Source organism: Petaurus breviceps, unplaced genomic scaffold (genome assembly GCF_028583685.1).
Source record: "Petaurus breviceps papuanus isolate PSGF00001 unplaced genomic scaffold, PetGlider_PUasm1.0 685, whole genome shotgun sequence".
In the NCBI taxonomy this organism is placed as follows: Eukaryota; Metazoa; Chordata; class Mammalia; order Diprotodontia; family Petauridae; genus Petaurus; species Petaurus breviceps.
Window position 1 is genome coordinate 3,533,251 of NW_027186455.1, and position 21,454 is coordinate 3,554,704.

At 37.6% G+C, this 21,454-nt stretch overlaps 1 protein-coding gene across 1 annotated transcript; it reads right to left on the reverse strand.

Moving 5' to 3' along the window:
* Positions 1–4,118: 4,118 nt before the first annotated feature.
* On the reverse strand, positions 4,119–21,240 carry NME5 (NME/NM23 family member 5). The gene is made up of 5 exons (XM_069104218.1): positions 20,595–21,240; positions 11,786–11,991; positions 11,093–11,193; positions 6,591–6,709; positions 4,119–4,362 (listed from the first exon to the last, which is right to left on the reverse strand). The coding sequence occupies exons 1-5, from the start codon at positions 20,721–20,723 to the stop codon at positions 4,264–4,266; spliced, it is 654 nt and encodes a 217-aa protein (XP_068960319.1). The 5' UTR covers positions 20,724–21,240; the 3' UTR covers positions 4,119–4,263.
* Between the last annotated feature and the right edge of the window lie 214 nt (positions 21,241–21,454).

Genomic DNA, 21,454 nt, shown 5'->3' on the forward strand with positions numbered 1-21,454 from the left:
ATCCTACCTCACCATTATTGTTTTCTGGAATCAGGACTGGTAATTTTATTGATCAGAGTTCTTGTCCTTACAATGTTGTTTTTATTATATAAATTGTTCTTGTTCTACTCACTTCATTTTGCATTATTTCATACAAATCTTCCCAAGTTTTTCTGAAGCTGTCCCTTTAAGCATTTCTTGGAGGACAACAGCATTACTGTATATTCATATAATGTAATTTATTCATTCTCTAATTGATGGGCTCCCTCTTAGTTTCCAGTACTTTGACAACACAATAGAACTACTCTAAATATTTTTGAACATATGTATCCTTTTCCTCTTTATCTGATCTCTTTGAGTATAAAACTAGTAGTGGTATAATTGGGTTATAGTACAGGTAATATTTGAGCAACTTTTTAGGCATAGTTGCAATTTGTTTACCAGACTACCTGGACCAATTCACAACTTTAACAACGGTACATTAGTGTATCTCTTTTCCTGAAGCCATTGCAACAATTTATTTTCCTTTTTTAGGGGGGTCAATTTTTGCCAATTTGATGAATGTAGGTGGAACCTCAGAGTAACTTCAATGTGCATTTTTATAATTATTAGTGACACATAACATTTTTTTCATATGTTAACTGGTAACTTGGATTTCTTCCTTAGCAACCTGCCTGTTCATGTCTTTTGACCATTACCTCCTCCTCATGTTATGGGGCATAGATTGGGAGAGCCCCCTATGCATGGTGCTTTATCACCTGTCATTAGCACAGACCTCCAAGTGAATCTTTTTTTTTTTTTTAGATTCCTTACTCCTTATTTTTCTTTTTTCCATTTTTCAAATGCTTTATTAACTTCTGATTTATATCATTCATTTCCGCCAGATTTTGAGTTACAAATTTTCTCCCCGTTTTTCCCCTACCCACCGCCCCAAAACAGCAGTCCCAAAGGATATCCCCTCCTCCAATCTGTTCTCTCGCATATTTTCTCCCATACCCCTTTCGACTTTTCCAGTAGGGCATGGTGGATCTCTATGCCCCAGTGCCTGTATTATCTTATTTCCCAATTACATGTAAAATAGTATTAATAATAGTATATATATATGTATATATATATTTAAACATTTGATTTTAAAACTTTGAATTCCAGATTCATTCCCTTCCTCCCTTGTCACCCACCCTTACTGGGAAGATAAATTGTTCAGTGTATATATATATATATATATATATATATATATAAGTTCAGTATAGGTTGTACATGTGTAGCTAATGCAAAACAATAACATAGTAGATATATTATAAAAGACTGACTATATTTCCCTCCCTTCTATCCCACCTCCCACTTTTTCTATTCTCTACTTTGATCCTGTCCCTTTTCAAAGGTAGGTGCTTCCAACTTCCCTCCCCCCCAGCCTGCCCTCCCCTCCATCATACCCCCTCTCATCCCCTTCCCTTCTACTCTCCTATAGGGTGAGACACCCTATTTAGTGTATATTTCATTCCCTCCCAAAGCCAAATTCAATGAGAATAAGGTTGACCCTTTTGCCTTCCTATTCTTCCCCTCCACTGTAACCACTTTCCTTGCCTCTTCTATATCAGATAGTTTACTCCATTCTGTCTCTCCCCATCTCCTCTCATTATATTCCTCTCTCACCTCTTAATTTCACCTTTTAAGTATCATCCCTTCCTATTAAATTGGTCCTGTGCCCTCTATGTATACCTGTAAACATATACACACATTCATATGCCCATATACCCTCATATATAGACATATATATTTATATTCCCTTCAACTATTTTTATACTGAGAAAAGTTTCATCATATAATTATCACTTTTCCATATAGGAATGTTAATAGTTCAACTTTGATAACTTCCTTATGATTTCTTTTCCCTGTTTACCTTCTCATGCTTCTCTTGCTTCTTGTATCTGAATGTCAAATTTTCTATTCAACTCTGGTTTTTTCATCAAGAATGCTTGAAAGTCCTCTATTCCACTGAATTACCATATTTTCCCCTGAAATATGATACTCAGTTTTGCTGGGTAGGTGATTCTTGGTTTTAATCCCAACTCCTTTGACCTCCGGAATATCATATTCCAAGCCCTTTGATCCCTCAGTGTAGAAGCTGCCACATCCTGGGTTATCCTGATTGTGTTTGCACAATATTCAAATTGTTTCTTCCTGGCTGCTTGTAATATTCTCTCCTTGATCTAGGAATTCTGGAACCTGGCTATAATATTCCTAGGAGTTTTCTTTTTGGGATCTTTTTCAAGAGGTGATCAGTGGATTCTTTCAACCTCTATTTTGTCCTCTGGTTCTAAAATATTAGGGCAGTTTTCTTTGAGAACTTCCTGGAGGATGATTTCTAGGTTCTTACTTTGATCATGGCTTTCAGGTAGTCCAATAATTTTTTAATTATCTCTCCTGGATCTATTTTCCAGGTCAGTGGTTTTTCCCATGAGATATTTCACATTGCCTTCTATTCTTTCATTTGTTTGGATCTGTTTAACAGCATCTTGATTTCTCATAAAATCATTAGCTTCCATTTGCTCCAATCTAATTCTGAAAGAATGATTCTCTTCAGTGAGCTTTTGAGATTTTTTTCCATCTGGCAAATTCGGCTTTTTAAGGCATTCTTCTCCTCATTGCCTTTTTGAGCTTCTTTTGCCAATTGAGTTAGTCTATTTTTTAAGGTATGATTTTCCTCAGTCAGGCTGCTGACTCTCATTTCATAATTTTCTTGCATCATTCTCATTTCTCTTCCCAATTTTTCCTCCACTTCTCTTATCTGCTTCTTAAGGTCCCCTATGGCCTGTAACCAGCTCATATTTTCCTTTGAATCTTTTAGGGCAGGAGTTCTGACTTCACTGTCTTCCTCCTGTTCCATGCTTTGCTCCTTCTTGTCCCCAATATAGGAGTATAATGTTGGAATCTTCTGTCTGCTTTGTTTCCTTTGCCTGGTCATGTCGCCCCTCAGTCACTTGACCCCTGGGCTTTTTCCCACAGCAGGACTCTGCCACCAGACAGAGGAGCTTTTGTCCCAAACGCTGGGGTTTTCTCAGCTGCCGAAGGTATTAGATGGGTGCCTTCTCTGAGGCCTCCACACACTCTGGCAAGCTGGACACACACCCCAGGACCTCCACCCTAGACTACAATCCAGATCCAAGGAGGTTAAAGCAAGAGCAATTACCCCTCAGACTGGTGCTTGGTCTCCCTACACTCTGCAGGCCAGAAGCTGAAGCTGCCATGTGGTGCTGGCTGGATGTGCTGGGCATCTCAGCAGCTTCTCGCCCCGGGGGGCAAAAACCTTTGCACTCCCACTTACTGGGTCCCAAAGTCTAGACTGCACTGACCTCTCACTTTGTCCTTAGCATCTATGTGTTGATAATTCTGGAAATGGCCACAGCTACTGCTGATCTGGAGTCCCTCAGGCCAGGGCAGCTGGTCAGACACACCATGGGGCTAAAACCTCCGGCTCACGCGCCTGGCTCAGCTCCCAGAGTGCTGCACTGGTGGATTTCTGCCAGGCTGTCCTCAGTGGGAGGTTAGTTTCTCTGTGTCATTTTGTGGGTTCTGCAGCTCCAAAGTTTGTTTAGAGTCCACTTTTTATATTGATTGGGGAAGATGGAAGCTAGAACCGCTCGGACATTCTGCTTCTACTCTGCCATCTTGACTCTGCCCCCTTCCACATGGCACATGTTTTAAGACTTAAAGTGAATTAAAATCCATAGGATTGCAAATGAAATCAATTATATTGAAATAGCCCCTGAATTTTTTCCTATACTTTATGGACTCTAGGCTAAGAATCCCTGCCTTGGAGGGTGACACACCAGGGTTAGGTTGGACCTTAATGATGTATAAAAGATAAGAACCATACCTTAGATCTAGCTTAGTTGCCTATACTCAATCATATAAGTGATTATACTTCCTGTACCTAGGAAGTTCAAGATGTATACATAGGACCAGTGCCTGGAAAAATGAGTTATTTTTCCACTAAATAATAACTAAAATAAGATTTCTATTAAGTCATTCCCTATAATAACTAAAATAAGATTTCTATGAAGTCATTCCTATGGTTAAAATCACATACTAGTTCTATATTTGACTCTTTGGTAGTTTAGACTCTTTATTGTTTACAATACTCTTAAAACCATTATTTTAAAATAAGATTTACTTCATGCACAGATCCGTATCATCCATATTCTACTAAAGAAATCATTTTAACAAAAGGTCAATTGAATAAAAAAGTCTTTTGGAATAACAGGACAGTTCTTGATTAGTTCTTCAGTATGTTTTATTTTCATTAGAATCTTCCACAATTTCTTGGTGAAAGAATTTAGGTTTGTTGGGATTATTTTTAAGCAACCAATCAGCCAGCCAAATCTAAAGGAAAAAGAAAAAAATTAATCTTCCTTCAATGTATACTATACAAATGGAAAAGTTTGTCAGCAATAAGAACTGGGAAAGTAAAAATTCTAATTAAAAAACACTATCTCATATGGATGATGTCAAATTATTATAGAAGCCTTGAAAACACTGAAAGTTACCTGCCTGGACATTCTTTACTTCCCCAATGTCAAATGGCATTTGACCCTGCATTAGGAGATGGTGGTGGTGTGAATACAAATTAATACTATGTGGTATCTACACGAATCTTTGGGATTCTAAATAAATACTATAATCACTGAAGAAACAAAGGGCCATATACAGACTCTAGGGTATGTCTGTAAGCCCTGACCAGCCCAAGGTGGGGATCTGGAGGTAGGCACTCCTGGTGAACACCCCTTCAGACCTAAGAGAACTGGCCATTCTGTGAAGCACACTGTAAGGAATCTGAGTACTCGGGTCTTAGAGAAGCTAGCCAACTGTCACTTTGAGCCATGAAACCCAGGTCTTGCATGATGTAGGTGGTAGAAGTGATTTTTCCATCAAGGGCTGAACTGGTCAAATATTTGACTAGTAATATATGTGTTAGGAAACTAGCAAGAAGAGAAATACAAGTTGAGGCTAAAGAGGGAGTAGTTTCTGGGGTGAAAGGGTTGAAGACCTCTCTAGATAAGGGTGAGGGGAAGTCCTAAGTCATGAAGGCAGGGGAAGGTAGCTTTGGGACCAAGACAGAGAATATCTTTTCTTATTGGGAGTTTGAGGAAAGGACACAGAGCATCAGGTATCAGCTAGAGGACCGAAGGTGAAGCAGACCAAAGCTGGACTGAGGGATCATATAGAAAGACAGTCCCTGAGTAGGTCCTAGACTCCACTCCCAAGTCAAGCTGAGGACTGATAAAGATTCTTTACTGCTAAGAATGGTAGCTCTATCCAGTCAAATAATAATAATAGCAGCTAGTATTTATGTAGTAGTTTCTTAATGTAGTGTTTTAAGGTTTGAAAAATGTTTTACATATTAGTTCATTTCACTCTCCTAACAAGTAAGTGGAAATATACTAGTATTGATGTCAAGACCAAGATCAGGGCAAGTGTTAGGAGAGAGGCCACTAAGGGGAGCAGTTGGCTGACAAGTAGTTGGTGCTGAGGACCAGAACAATAAGAAACATCTGCAAACTGTGAACTGTTAACCTTTAATCTCATCTGATAACCTCCCTCCCTTTTCCAACCCAGTGTATATATTTTATCATAAATTTCTTTTCTATCAATTGAGAAGTTTGTGAGTTGTTACTGAGAAGGAAGGGGTGAGGATGGCACAGACCCTGTGGTCTAGGCCACTAGATGTGATGAAAGCCAGAAACCTGAAAAGGGCAGGGGAGAATTCCTAGGGAACTGAGACTTGAACTTGCTGGTAACAAAACAGTGGGTAGAAGAGCCCAGGAAAAGCTGTTAGAGGCTTAAATATTCTCATGTAAAGGGGACAAAGATAGCCAGGAATGTTACCGAAGTAGAGCTGTTGTGAGTATAATTTCCCTTGGATCTGCCAAAGGCTCTTCAGAGCAGCTGAAAATGGCTGCTAAAAAAAAAAAAGCATCAAGAATATCTGGCCTTAATGGATGCTTTTTAGCCCCATTGGATAAATTCCCCCTCCCTGCTCCTAGTCCCAGCACCTGGCTGAAGGACATGGATGGTTTTGGGAAAAGTTTTTGTTTGAAAAATTAATAGGACTTACTTGAGAGAGGAGCTCTGCACAGAACTAAGATTCATCTGCTCCTTCTTTTGGGAATATTTATACAAACTCATATAGCTGGTGCTGTAGAGAAAGCACTGAACCTGGAATGAAAGGCCCCAGCCTCCACTCCCTGCTCTGCCACCTAACCAACTAGCTTTAGCCCTTTAAAAAAGTGATCTAATCTTGCTAAAAGCCTCATTTTTTTCATTTGTTTAAAAAAATGGGGATACTACTACTTACCTTACAGGGTTGCTATGAAGAAAATACTTTATAAACATGAGTTATTTATACATAGAAATGCCATTCAATGAGCGATACTACATCAAGAAAAAAAAATTTAAATGAGTTGAAAAAGGAGCTGGGGAAATCAGACATAAGGAAGAAATTGAAATATAAACAGAAATTTCATTTGCCAAAAAACCTATCAGTCCCCTTCATTTTTAAAGGACTTTTTTTTTAAGCAACATTATTTTAGTATGAAAGAGATGTTTCTTACAAAGGGATCTTCTGGTTTGTGCTTACAAAGCTCTGTAAGACCGGCCAAGAGAGTTGGATTTACATACAAGTTCAGGTAATCCTCAGCAGCATCTCCAACCGAAATGGGCTCAATAACCACTAAAACAACAAGTAAATTTAGAATTATTATGAGATCACTGAACATGTATAAACTAGAACAAATTGCTTACTGTCTCAGGGAGGGAGGAGATAAAGAGAGAGAATTTAGAACTCAAAATTTTTTAAAAATGAAGGTAAAAAATTGTTTTTACATGTAATGGGAAAATATTATAAAAAAAATAGAAATAAAACCATGCTTTAAAAAACTAGTGTGAGAGCATAAGAAAAAGGAAATATTCAAATTTCTCCTCTGCCATATTACTTTTTTTTTAATTTAAAAGTGTTTGTCTTTTGGTTTTCTATCACAGTTATTTCTTGAAATACTCTTCCAGTCAAAACTGAACCTTCCCTTGTAAAAGAGAAAGTTAAGCAAAAATCTACAGTAACAGCAACTACATCTGAATATGTATGTATGTATGTATGTGTGTGTGTGTGTGTGTGTGTGTGTGTATAGACACACTATATATAATGACATTGTGACAGTATCTCAGTTCCTTAGCCTCTGCTGAGAGAGTGGTAGGTGTTGTTCAACTATCTGTTCTCTGGAACAATAACTGGTTTTTCAATTGCTCAGAGTTTGCATTACCTTTTAGTGATCTTTTCATTTATATTAGGGTAAGCACCATTTACAATGTTCCTTTATTTCTTTATTTTTAACAGAGTACTAACAACTTGGGAGAAACTGTCTTTTCAGCCATACAGCAGAATGAAAAGCCCAAGTGTACTCATCTTAAAACACAAAAGGACAACAGTACATACCATACTTTGTGAAAAACTTTATGTTTAACAGACCTCTTGAGAGACAGTGCTTTACTAGACTATAAATTTAGGTTAGGGAACCTACTATACTGTCTTCATCACTCCAGAAGAAGCATGGTGCTTTGCACATAGTAGGTGCTCAGGAAACATAAGCTGAATGTTGAATAAATTGTCCTTCCTCCGAAAAAGTTCTAGGATTCAGTCTCAGATTCACTAAGGAAACTGAACTCTAAGTAAACTGTATGGAGAGCAAAAGGAGAAAAAAGCCCCTGCATGTAGGACGGGGTGCAGTGAAAAGAGTGCAGAATTTGGAGTCACAAGAAGTGTCTGAATCACCATTCCTCCCTTCACTGCCTGTGTGATCACTAATCCTTTCTGCATCCTAGTTTCCTCATCTATAAAATAAGGGGCTTGTACTAGCTACTTCTGAGGTCCCTTCTGGCTCTAAATCTATGATCCCATGAAGGAAGGGGAAGGGAATCAACATTTACTAAGCACGTATTATATGCCAGGCATTGTGCTAAGCAATCATATTACTATTGTATATCATTATATAAATATTATTATATCATTACAGTTGTGATAACATTTGATCCTCATTCTGAAAGGAAGGTGCTCTGTTTTAACTGTTTTCTATAGGTGAGACAACTAAAGTAGACAGAGGTGAAGTGACTTGCTCAGGGTCACACCGCTAGTAAGTGTCTGAGACTGGATTTAAACTCAGGTCTTCCACAGTCCAGGCTCAGCACTATATCCATTTCACCACCTATGATTATGTCTTCTATTCTGTCTTTTCAGCAATGAATTTATCTGCTCAGTTCTCATAAAGCACCATCTTGCTTTATCATTTTCTTATGTGATATGATATGATAATGTATTTATCACATAATCTGCATAGTATAATTATTTCTGTTAATGTCCTATTCTCTTCACCACAACATCAGCTGCATTTTGAGAGGCACTATGTATTATCTAAATTTTGTGGTGGGAGACAACTAAGTCTTGTCCTGTCTAGACCACAACCCAAAAGGCAACAAATAAGAGGAGGTAGGAGTGTGGGCTCCTGAGGGTGATGAGCAATGGGACTTTGTCTTTTTCCTATAGCTTTAGTTCTTGTTCAACTTCATCTACATGCTGATAAGAGAGACACACAGCTGGGTTGGTCATTAATTTTGGCTTTAGGTACACAGAATTCCCATAGAGGCGGAGTAGGAGGCACACTGAATGTTTGACTCTTAGGTCAAAGTTGTTGGGGACCAAAGACTTCAAGCCCCAGATAAGCAACCGAAGGATGATCTCCATAGGGAACAGCAAAGGGCAGCATGATGACATCAGAGTCACTGTAATGCTGGAGGGAAAAGGTGATCTCACATCTTTGTGAATTATAGTCTTCAGAACAAGAACGGTAATTAGTCCCAATGTATTCTCTACTTGGGCAGCTATGTGGCACAGTGGATAGAGTGCTGGGCCTGGAGGTAGGAAGACCAGAGTTCAAATATGGTCTTAAGACATGTACTAGCTGTGTGACCATGGGCAAGTCACTTAACCTGCTTGCCTCTTATTTCCTCATCTATAAAATGAGCTGGAGAAGAAAACAGCAAACCTTCGAGTGTCTTTGCCAAGAAAACCCAAAATGGAGTCATGGAGAGTTGGACACAACACATGGAACCAATGCAACATTATTTCGTGAACATCACGAACCCTGCCCTGTTGTTAAGTGCCTCCCCTCCTCTAGTTACTGCATATTACATATCTGTACACATGCCCCAGCAAGGCATTTTTTTTGTTGCTTTTATATCACTAGTGGCTTGCACATATTTGTTTGAGTTTTGTAGACAGCCTCAGATCTGGTAGAATGGGTTTCTTCTTAGCAAATGATCAATAACCCTTCATTCAACAAACATTTATTACAGTGCCTTCAGTGTGCCAAGCAAGATACAAATGCAACATCTAAGATGCTCTTTCCACATATATGCTACCATCATACATGTATGTTACCATGTGGCATACATGCATGCTACATGTATGCTACCACAATTCAAAACACATTTTGGATTACCATCCACCCAAAACCATAGCTCATGAACCCCCAGCAATGTTTGCTTTTACCAACTATGAAACATATTAATTAAAAACTTAAATAGTGCAGCAAATGGTGATTTAAAAACAAAATAAAACACATCCATGTAAATATGAGAAACTCTCCTACAGGTTCCCATATTATCAAGACACACTACATAAGTAACTGATATGTAAGGTATATATAGAGAGAACATATATGACTGAAATGTGCTAGAGCACACACCAGGAACCATGTTGTCTGGACACATATTCAAAAGGCACACATGTAGTCCAGGCAACTCTGATCTTTAACATTGTAGGAACTTAAGAACTATAGTGAAAATAGCTTCCAAATTCTCCAAATTTGTAAACCTACTCTGAACTAGTTCTATTTTCCTCCAAGGAAAAACGCTCTCCCTCCAAAAGCAGCCCATTCCATTCTTGGGGATCCTTCATTGTTATTAAGTTGTTCTTTCTACCAAGCCTAAATTTGCTGTTCTGCAACTTCCAACCACTACTCTTTGTTCTGCTCTCTAGGGCCAACCAGAAAAGCCCAATCTCTTTTCCACTCAACTATTTTCCAAATACTTGAAGACAAATATCATGTCCTACTCACCAATTCAAGCCATCTCTTCTTCAAAAGAGAACAACTGTTGATGAATGTTTAAGTTTTACAGTAGAAGATGAAATGTTTTAGAAATTCTTTAACATAAATAATGAAATAATCACTAGTTTTATTTTTGTTAGAGTTGCTAATTATCTTTTAATCTAAATTTTGTTATTAGCCTTATCTATAAAGGAATCCTTTGGTAGTTTGGTCTGATACTGAATCTGTAAACTGGTTAAGATGGTATTGTCCTTTTTGTTAACTAGCATGGCCCAATCATGAACAATTAATATAATCATCTTTTACTTTGAAGATAATATCATCCTAATCTATTTCTCAGAGCTAGTGATGGTAATGAAGTCTCGGAGAAAGGCTAGCTGACCTAAATATCTACAAAGTAGAAGAGACCTATCAATAAAACCATATATAGGGTAGAAACCTTATGTGATTATACAGATAAAAACCTGATATGTGCAATAAATTATACAAAAGTCCTTGTGTATTTCTTCAGAAACACTAGAATTACTAGAATTCTACTGAGAACCCAGATGGTTTGAAACTTTCAAGTCAATTGCCTACATAAAAAGATACATGACAATAAAATGAGAGGAGACTACTTGAGAAAAAAATCAAAAGATAAAAGGTATTAAAATTGGTCAATTTTTTAGTTACATTTTCTTTTTCATAATGAAAATAACAATGAGAAGTGAAGTAAAAAACTAGCAGAAATGAAATTATAGCTCTTCGTAAGAATTTTTCTTCAGAAAGAAGACTTGAAACACATCTCTATTTGGTAATGAGAAAGCACATGGTAATTACTCATATATTTACCATGTAAATTCTACCCTTTCTGATCCAAAAATTTTTTAAAAGTCTAGCTTTTCTTTAGAAGACAGAAAAAAAATAACTGTAAGAAGATGGATGCACTTAAATTTACAACTCATATAATAACTCACCTTCAGGAAACATGAATCGAATTTCTCTTTCTGCTGCAGCAAAATTTTTACTTCCATGAAGTGCATTCCTTAGGTCATCTGTTCCATAGATCGCTCTTAGACTAAAGAAAGGTAGAACTGATGTCAACTCAATCTAACCTCCTTCCCAGATCTTTTATATATGCATTCATCTTGCAAATGAAGTGCAATTTACAAAGACACTGTCACTTCTCACTTATGGAGGCTTTAACTTATTTTGAACTTGGGTTCAAAGCTATGTAAAAGAGGGTAAAACAACACACTTAAATTTGTAGGAAGGACACTGGGGAAAAAGGTAGAAAAGGGGATGGATATTCTGGCAGGGACAAAAATAAAACAGAAATTTGAGAAATCAGGAAGGAAAACCTTGACTAGGAGGATGAAGAAACCAGATTTGGCAGCACTGACAATAGTCTGAAACCCTAACATCCCGATTCTGTTAACATCCTCACCTCACTAGCAATGTTACACAGGTATGAAAAGAAAACCAGACACCTCCTAGAGACTGTCCAAAACTTTTCTGTGGTGTCTGTTATTTTCTCACACACACACACACATACCCTTAACAAAATTAAAAGAAAACAAGGAAATTTCCAAAAGAAAAGGAATATCTCATATTACAGGAATCAGACTCCAGTTACAGAGGTAAATTTAATTTTCTTCTAGGTGAATTACCTGTCTGGGTGTGTCTCCTTGGCTTTGAAGCTATTAAATGGCCCCAGAAGATCCAGCCAGTAAGAGATTGCATTATGTCTTGCTAATATCATGGCAACAAGTGGACCTGAACTCATGTATGCTGTTAGATTAGGGAAAAACATTTTCCCATACTGTTCCACATAAAAGTTGCTACACTGTTCAGGGCTAAAACGTAGTTTTCTTCTCTATAAAGGAAACAGAGATGTAAGAAAACTTGATTAATTCAGACATGAAATGCAGATGACCTGATCAGTTAGGATCTAATGAGGAAACAGTTTGCCTAGAAAATTAGGACTGCATGCATAGCAGAAAGAAGGATAGCCTCAATCAGGAAGACCTGGGTTCAAGCCCTACCTCTGACAACTACTGTGTGACTGTGGGCAAGTCACTTAAACTCAATGCTCCAGGTCACTCTAAAAAAAAAAAAAAAACACATGCGGGTGAGTAATCCTCTGTATCTTATCTTCCAGGATGGAGGATAAGAACAGATATGGGCCAATTTCCCCCCTCTCGCCTCTCTAAGCCAAGATTATAAGAGGGAATGTTTGACCTCAAGGGAACAAAACTTTCAAGGCAGTAGATCTGACCACCCCAGACAACCATGACCCTCGTTAGGCCTCAAATTTCCCATCTCTAAGATGGGGCTGGACTAGATGATTTCTAAGGTTCCTTTCTGCTCTGAAATGCTATCCCACTAAGTAATTTGTAGACACAATGGTGTTATAATGTGCCAATTTTAAACAAAAATGCCATCTCATATTCAGTTCAAGAAACATTTAAATGCCTAGTATGCTTAAGGCACTGCTGTTTATATAATTCGCTTAACATTATAGTTTTCAAAGTTCTTTTATAAAATCATCTAAAATGACCTACTAACAACTCAATGAGGTAGTCACATCTGCAGGAAGATTCATCTGTAAAGCAGACCGAAGATATCGACCAGACAGGACTTTTAACAGTTTATAACAGATGACAATTTATAATTATTATTTAATAGCTTGACAGTATATAATTAAAATGTAATAAACTGAATTTCTCATAAAACTTGTAATTCAGACCTTTCACAAATTCACACTGACTTTCCCACCACCAATGTCTAAATATACAGTTATCCCTTCCACATCATGACTTTTGTCATTGAAGTTTTGATATATGGCAGGTCGGCATAAGAAATGAAATGGGAATTTTGGGGGAGTTTTGCGAAAGCCACAGATGACATATAAAAGCCAGTAGGCAACACAGAAAAAATTTAGAAACTCAGAAACGAATAAAATGTATGTATACTATTATATAATATCAACCCAAATTTTACAATAAGGTACTATAAACACCCCATAAAAGAAAAAGAAAAAAATTCAAACTTTTTCTTTAGTATAAAAGGAGGGTCAAAAAATTTTATGTGTATTTTCCAGGTTTCAGGGGTACCCTACTCCTAACTCCTGTGATGTGCAAGAGATAACTGTATTTCAGAAGGCAAATTGAGGTTTTAGACATGAATGATTTCTAAACAAGCTCAGAGAATGGGCTCTAAAGGTTCACTTTCTTTTAGTTCTGCTCCCTGGCTTGTTGATTAGTGGGCTCTGAGAAAATCATTTCCTCTCAGGAGTCTCCATTTTATAATTATTATAGTCTTACTAAGAGAGAGGCTACAAGGATTAACTTCATTAAAAAAAATCATAGAAGCTTCCTGACCTGCTAAAGGACCCTATAGAAACAATCACCTTCTAGATCTAAATGCCTCATGCTTTTCCCTAAATAGAACTGCTCAAGTCTGTGAGCTTGAGTTCCCCACATAATAGCAGCTAGCATTTATACAGCAGTTTAAAGTTAAAGCACAATGTTTTAAAATATTATTCGATTTTGTCTTCACAATAACTCTGAGAGAAAGGTGATATTCTCATCTTAATTTTACAGATGAGAAAATGAAGGTAAACAGAGATGTAAGTGAAATATATGAGGATGAATTTTGGACTGTCTGACTTTAGGTCCAGCAGTCCATCAACTGAGCCACCCAGCTGCCTCTCGTGCAAAACAAGTGACTGGAAGGAGATGAGCTCTAAGTTTTAAATTAACAAACATTTATTGAGTACCTGCCAAGTGCAAGGTACTGCTATGCATTCTTTTGGCTCTAAAATCTCTACAGTCTTGGGAAATATGCATTATTGATTAGAGAGGGGACCAATCACTGAATGAAGGCTGGATTGGAGTGGGAAGTGTTGAGGCAGGAAGTCTAACCACAATTATTCCAATAGTCCAGACAAGAGATAATGGGGGCCTGTATTACAGGAGCAGCTTGAGTATGTATGAGTGTCTGAGTGGAGAGAAAGGCATATAAATGAGAGATGTCATGAAAATAGAAACAGACTGGATATGTGGGACAAACGCCAGTGAGGAGTTGCGGATGATACCAAGATTGTAAGTCAGGTGTCAGGAAGGATGGTGATACTCAACTGTAATAGAGAAGTTCAAAAGAAGGGACTATATTGGTGGGAAGATAATGAATTCTATTTCAGACATGCTGAATTTGAGATGCCTATAGGACATCCAGTTAAAAATATGCAAAAGGCAGTAGGGAGATGGACTGGAACTCAGGAGACACATGAGTAATGGCTCTTAATATGGGATCTATGGACCCTCTACCATGGCCAGATTTCAGGGGGGTCTGTGAAATCAGATGGGAAAAATTACATATTTCTTTTCATTAATCTTTCGTTTTCTTTGAATCCTATGAATTTTATATTATGAACTTTGAAAAATTCAAAGAAGGGGTCCATAGGGTTTAGATTGTTAAAGGTTTTCTTAACACATAAAAAGCTTAAGAACTCCTGGTACAGAGGGAGAAGAGAAGAGGGCTTATGACAAAGGTTTGGGGGACATTCACAATTAGTGGGCAATTGACAAAGAAGGAATGAATGGTCAGACCAGTGAGGAGAAATGGGAGAGAATGTCACAGAAACCTAGAGGAGAAAGTGTCACTGTGATCCACAGCGTCAAAGGCTGCAGAGGTTAAAAAAAAATTAGGCACATTAAATATGGTAATTAAGAGGTAGTTTTGGAGAGGGCAGTTTCGATTCAATGATGACATCAGAAGGGTTTAAGATTAAGGGAAAAGGGACGGCTAGGTGGCGCAGTGAATAGAGAGCACCGGCCCTGGAGTCAGGAGTCCCTGAGTTCAAAACCAGCCTCAGACACTTAACACAAGAAAAACTAGCTGTGTAACCTTGGGCGAGTCACTTAACCCCAACTGCCTCCTCTTCCCCCAGGAAAAGCAAAAATAAAAAAAAGATTAAGGGAAAAAAAGAGGAAATGGAGGCAAATACAGCATGTGGCCCACAACACTCCTGGGTGAGGTCTGAACCAGACTAAAATGTAACTGGGAAATATTTAACAAAATAAAAATACAGTAAAACAGGTAATATTAATATTAATTTTTCTAAGTCAATACGTGGCCTGCAGGGTTCCTTGCATTCGGGTTAGTGGTTCCCATTTCTATATGAGTTTGACACTATTAGTGTCGTGGGGCTTTTTCAAGGAGTTTGAGAAAGGAAGGAAAGGTACAGGATGACAGCTGGTAATACCCAAACAGGGTTTGGTTTTTTTTAAGGATTGGCCATATTTGTAAGTAGTAAGGAAAGAGGTAGTAGATAAGCAGAGACCCAAGATTAGAAAAAGTGGGGATGAAAGTAAGGGCAATCTGCTGGAGAATGGGTGGATGGTGTGATCAAAGGTATTTGTAGAAGAATTTGCCTCAGCTTAGGAGAAGGGTTACCTAAGAGATAGGAATGAAGGAAGTGAATTGAGGAGGAGGGGAGATGTAGGAGTTCCCAGATAATGATGTCAGATGCAGGGGGGAGCCTTAGCTTTCAAGGAGGGGTGTGGTAAGAGGCTTGAGGAGAGTTGAAAAGGTTAGAAATAGCTAGCTGTCATAAATGGGACAGTGAATTGATTAGGGAGCAGCAAAAGAATGGTCTTGCTGATGAGCAGCCAATTGAGATTAATTTATAGTGGACCCACTTGACACAGTTTTGTAAATTTTCTCCAGCTTCATTCAGTAGCTGAATATGTGAATAGAAAGCAGTGAAAGATGGGATATTCCAAGGTTTGGATTTGACCAGGCATGACTGGTGATAGGACCAAGGGACAAGTCAATCACTAGATAGGATAGAGTTAATCTGGTTTAGCAAATAAGGATGGAAGAGAGTGTAGCCAATAAAAGGGGTGGCTATAAGGAAAAGAAAATAAGGAGTAAAGTTAATGGAGGATGGTGAGGATGAAGATCAGTGATATGATCTCTAAGGAATAAATGGCAAAAGATAGAATAAAAGAGTTATAAATTTTGGGACAAATTATGTAGGTATTTTCCAATCTCCCTCAAAATAACAAAAGACTTAAAAGCTGCATTATTTAAATTAGATATCTTTCAGTGTTTGGCTATTCTCATCCTAGAAGGATGAACATTGGAACATGTTACCAAAGAAAGCTTCCTTTCTTTGGAATTCCAATTTTTATGACTAAGTCAGAGCTATCTTTCTGCAATAGGCTTGGTCCCCAGCTCCAAAACATGATCCAGTAAACAAACACAGCCTGCCTAACAGTGGGATATGGCCTGACTGATTTTTAGGGGGGAAAATGTACTTAGTAAAGAAACAAATGTAATTAGTTGGGCCTAACCACTTATTCCACCTCCACCCACCCCACTCCCCAGTATCAAAGGTTTTGCTTTCTATGACTTCCTCATATCAACTGGTAATTTTAATAGATGAATGTAATTAATTATATAATTACATTCATCTAGCCTGCACAAAAAAGGGTTACTGAGCACTGCCTAAAAAACTCAAATTGAAGGGGTGGAGCCAAGATGGAAGGTTAAAAATTCACCCTTTATCAGGTTCTACCTGGGAGGAGAGGAGTAGCCTTCATTAGATATCTCTTAAAGTCCTTTCCAAGGGATTGGCAACCCATGGCAGTAGTATGTAAATATGATATCCTCCCCATTAAAAGGGGTTGGCTATACCATAAAAATTATTCATACAGGGGCGGCTAGGTGGTGCAGTGAATAAAGAACTGGCCCTGGAGTCAGGGGGACCTGAGTTTATAAGCCTCAGACACTTAACACACTTTCTAGCCGTGTGACTTTGGGCAAGTCACTTAACCCCAACTGCCCTCCAAAAAGCAAAAAAAAAAATAATAATAATATTCATACCTATTCTTTAGTGAAATTATTTTTGTTTGGTAGTATAAGAAGTTCAAGAAACCATAAGAGTTTCTCCTTTAATCCAACCCTAACATCTACTATCAAAAATTAAGATTAGTATTTCCATTTCATTGATCTACCTTTATATTTCTTACGCAGTACCAGATAGTTTTGATCTACCTCGTCTAAGATCTAGTACTGCTAAACCTCATTTTTTCACTAGTTCCTTTGATATTCTTAATTTTTTGTTCTTCCAAATGAATTTTGTTATTATTTTCTCTAATTCAGTAAAATAATTTTTTGGTTCCCAATGGTCAAAGGATATGAACAGTTTTCAGATAAAGAAATTAAAGCTATCTATAGTCATATGAAAAAAATGCTCTAAATCACTATTGATTAAAGAAATACAAATAAAGACAACTCTGAGGTACCATATCTATCAGATTAGCTAATATGATAGAAAAGGAAAATGATAAATGTTGGAGATGAGATTGATATATGATATGATATATGAAAATGATAAATGATGGAGATGAATTAGAACACTAATGCATTGTTGGTAGAGTTGTGAAATGATCCAACAATTCTGGAGGGCAATTTGGAACTATGCCCAAAGGGCTATAAAACTGTGTATACCCTTTGATCCAGGAATACCACTACTAGGTCTGTATCCTAAAGATATAATATAAAAGGGAAAAGGACCCACATGTACATAAATATTTATAGCAGCTCTTTTTGTGGTGGCAAAGAATTGGAAAATGAGGGCACACCCAACAAGTTGTGGTGTATGAATGTAATGAAATACTATTGTGCTGTAAGAAATGATAAACAGGCAAATTTCAGAAAAACCTGGGAATACTTACATGAACTGATACTGAGTAAAGTAGAACAAAGAGAACATTGTACACTGTAATAGTAACATCGTACAGTGATCAACTATGATAGACTTAGTTAGCTCTTCTCAGTAATGCAACAATCCAAGATAATTCCAAAAGACTCATGATGGAAAATGCTATTCACATCCAGAGAAAGAACTATGGAGTCTGAATGCAGATCAAAATATACTATTTTTACTTTTTTTGTTTTTTCTTTCTTGTGGTTTTTCCCTTTTGTTCTGATTCTTCTTTCACAATATGACCAATGTGGAAATATGTTTAACATGATTGTATATGTATAACATATCAGATTGCTTGCTGTCTTGGGGAGAGAGGGAAGGAGAAAAATTTGGAATTCAAAATCTTGTAAAGATGAATGCTGAAAACTATCTTTACATATAATTGGAAAAGTTAAAATATCGTTAAGTGAAAAAATAATATAAACTTAGGTAAAATTGTCATTTTTATTATATTGGCCCTGCCTACCCACGAACAATTAATATTTCTCCAATTATTTAAAGCTGATTTTAAGTTGTGTTTTTTTTATAATTTTATGTAGTTCCTGGGTTTATTTTGGCAGATGTACTCCCAGATATTTTATACTGTCTAGCTATTTTGAGGTAAATGGAATATCTCTTATTATCTCTTCTTGCAGGGTTTTTTTGGTGACATATAGGAAAGTTGATGATTTATGTAGATTTACTTTACTGAAAAGCTTTTGTATTAAAAAAAATGAGCCAGGCTAAGAAGGGAAGCTGATTGGGGGGAAAAAATCTTTGCATCAAATATCTATAATAAAGGTCTAATGGAAGGTAGCATGTAATAGACAAATAGAAAGAAGGGTTGGAGGCAAGAAGACCTGGATTCATATCTTGCCTCTGATTCTAGACTTAACCTATAGAAGCCCCAAACTCTCTAAGACTGTAAGTTGCTAGCCTGGTATATAGGAAGAGCTTAATAAAAGCATGCTAACTGATCTATTGATTGGCAGAAGTAATGTCTTCTCTGTGAGTTAAACTAACGTTTAGTTAAACTAAACATAGTTCTGCCTCACTTCCTCAAAGGGTCTGCTGTCCAATATAAATATTCAAGGTCAAGTGCCATTTCCTTATGAATAACTTGGTTAAAGGACACAAACAGTTCTCAGAAGAACTGTAAAACTATGAACAAACATGCAAAAAAAAATTGCTGCAAAAATGACTAAGAGAAATGAAAATTATTCTGAGTTCACCTCACATCCCAACCTTCTAAACCCCAATATGATAAAAGATAGTAAGGTCAGTATTGCAGGGGCTGCAGAAATGCAGCCACATAAATACAGTGCTGAGAAAGCTGTGAATTGGTCCAAACATTCTGGAAAATAATTAGGAATTAAGCAAGAAATATGACTAAAGCTTCCATAAGTTTTGACTTTAGAGATACCACTGCTATTCATATGCTTTAAGGTGGTAAAAACCATAAAGAAAGGTCCTATAAATAAGAAAAAAAATTATAGGTCTGGTAACAAAGAACTGGAAACAAAGTAGCTACCTGTCAACTGGGGAATAGTTCAACAAATCGTCATACATTAACATAATGGAATACACTATTACATAAAAAATAATGAGGATGAAGAACTCAAAGACATAAAAATTTAAATGAACTGATACAAAATGAAGTAGAACTGGGAAAATACATTACTACAATGCAAATGGAAAAAAAATGTTATATGATTACCACAACCAAGCTCGTGCCCAAAGAAGAGATGAAAAAATGCACCTTCTTCCCTTTTTTGTAAAAGTGAACCACTATGGGTATTGCATATACTGTCAGGTCCAATTGATTGTTGGTTAATTTTGTTAAACTGTTTTTTTCTTCTTTTAAAACATTCTTGTTATAAAAGACAGCTAGGTCCTTGGGTGTGGGATAGGGAGGTTGTATTTGGAAATGAAGGTAATATAAATGATTTAAGATTCAAAAACCTTACATTTTTTCTTTTTTTGGTCTTTATTAATTTGTTCGTTTACTTTGAGTTTACCAAGATTCAGTTCCCCAGTTCTTTTGAGTTTCAAATTTTCTTCCCTCCCCTCCACCATAGTGGCATACAATCAGGTACAGGATCTACAGATACTTTCACATTAGACATTGGTCAGATTATAAAGAAGGATTGTATCAGATGGAATGAACAATGGGAAAGAGGCAACAAACCAAACAAGAAAAAGAAAGAGAGCGGGTAATTTGCTTCAATCTGCATTCAAACTCTGCTCTTTCTAGTTCTTTCTCTGAATGTAGACATCTCTCTCCATCATGAGTCTTCTGAAGTTTACTTACAGCCCTGCGTTTCTGAGAAGTCCAGTCTATCAAAGCTAGTTGTCACACATACGAAAAACCTTACCTTTTAAGAGAGAATTCCTATTCTTTTCCTTTTAAAAACATTTTCTAATGAGGCAGGGGAGCTTTATTGTAAGAGGATCATGTAATATTTAGCTCTTTAAAAAATAAAGAGATCTAGGCTACCCAATTATATTCTATTTGACAAATAATCATTATCATCCAAATACTGCCATAAATGGGTAAAGAAGCTTTTGGCAAATCATTACATCCACGTACTAACCTTACAAAAGGAATATTAAATTTCATTAACTTTTCATTAAGTATGAAATAAAAAGGCCATTCAGAAAAGCAATTTAAAAAGTCCCTTCATTTGCAAGGAAACAGTTGAGCTCCAAAAGAGATTTACCTGAACAATGGTGAATCCAGATTTGAGGATGATATCTTCTATCTCCTCTTCTTTGTCCACAATATCTGGTTTGATAATAGCCAGTGTTCTTTCTACGTAAATCTGAGGTGGGGGCATTAATACCTCCATCTAGGCTTTTTAGATAAACTGTTTCTTATGGGTATGAATGACAATGAGCGCAGGCCCACTACCCCCACAAAATGTTGGGATGGTGACTAAAGAGGGCTGAGACTCCACTGAGCTAGAGAGCTGATAATTCGGTGGAAATTTAACCAGTGCTGCATATTTTCCCAACTACTTAAATACCCCGCGGGTCGTAACCAGAACACCGTAACCTGAACAGTCTGTAAAGTGCTCTACGATTTTCCAGGTGCTTCCCCACCTCTACCACAATCGAGCCGTCGGTCTCCCCGGAGGTGGGCAGGGCAGGTTGCCCGGTTTTTGCAGATGAGGTCACAGAAGCCCAGAGGGAGTGGTGTCGGTGACTGGTGTTGTGTTGGAGCGGCTTCCAGGGAGCCAAGAGCAGCTGCACAAGGCATGCAGGGATTTCTCTGACCCTGCTGGTGTCTGGGCTCTGCTTGCCCGACCTTCAATTCCGGGCCCAGGCACTCAAGTCGGAGCCACCCGCCCTCCTCTGCCCCAGGCCCAGCTCGACCTCTCCGGTTGCTAAGTGACACCAAGGACGCTCGCTGGCGGCCACGCCCCCGCGTTCCTCCCTCAGTCTGGTCCCTCCCCCTGACAAAGGAGGTCTTGCACGTGCGCCGCTTCCCCTACCACCCTCTCCCACTAAAAAGCAGCTCGAAATTGGTCAAACAACGTTTATTCTAAGGTGGGTCACACAAGAAGCCAGGAGTAAGTGG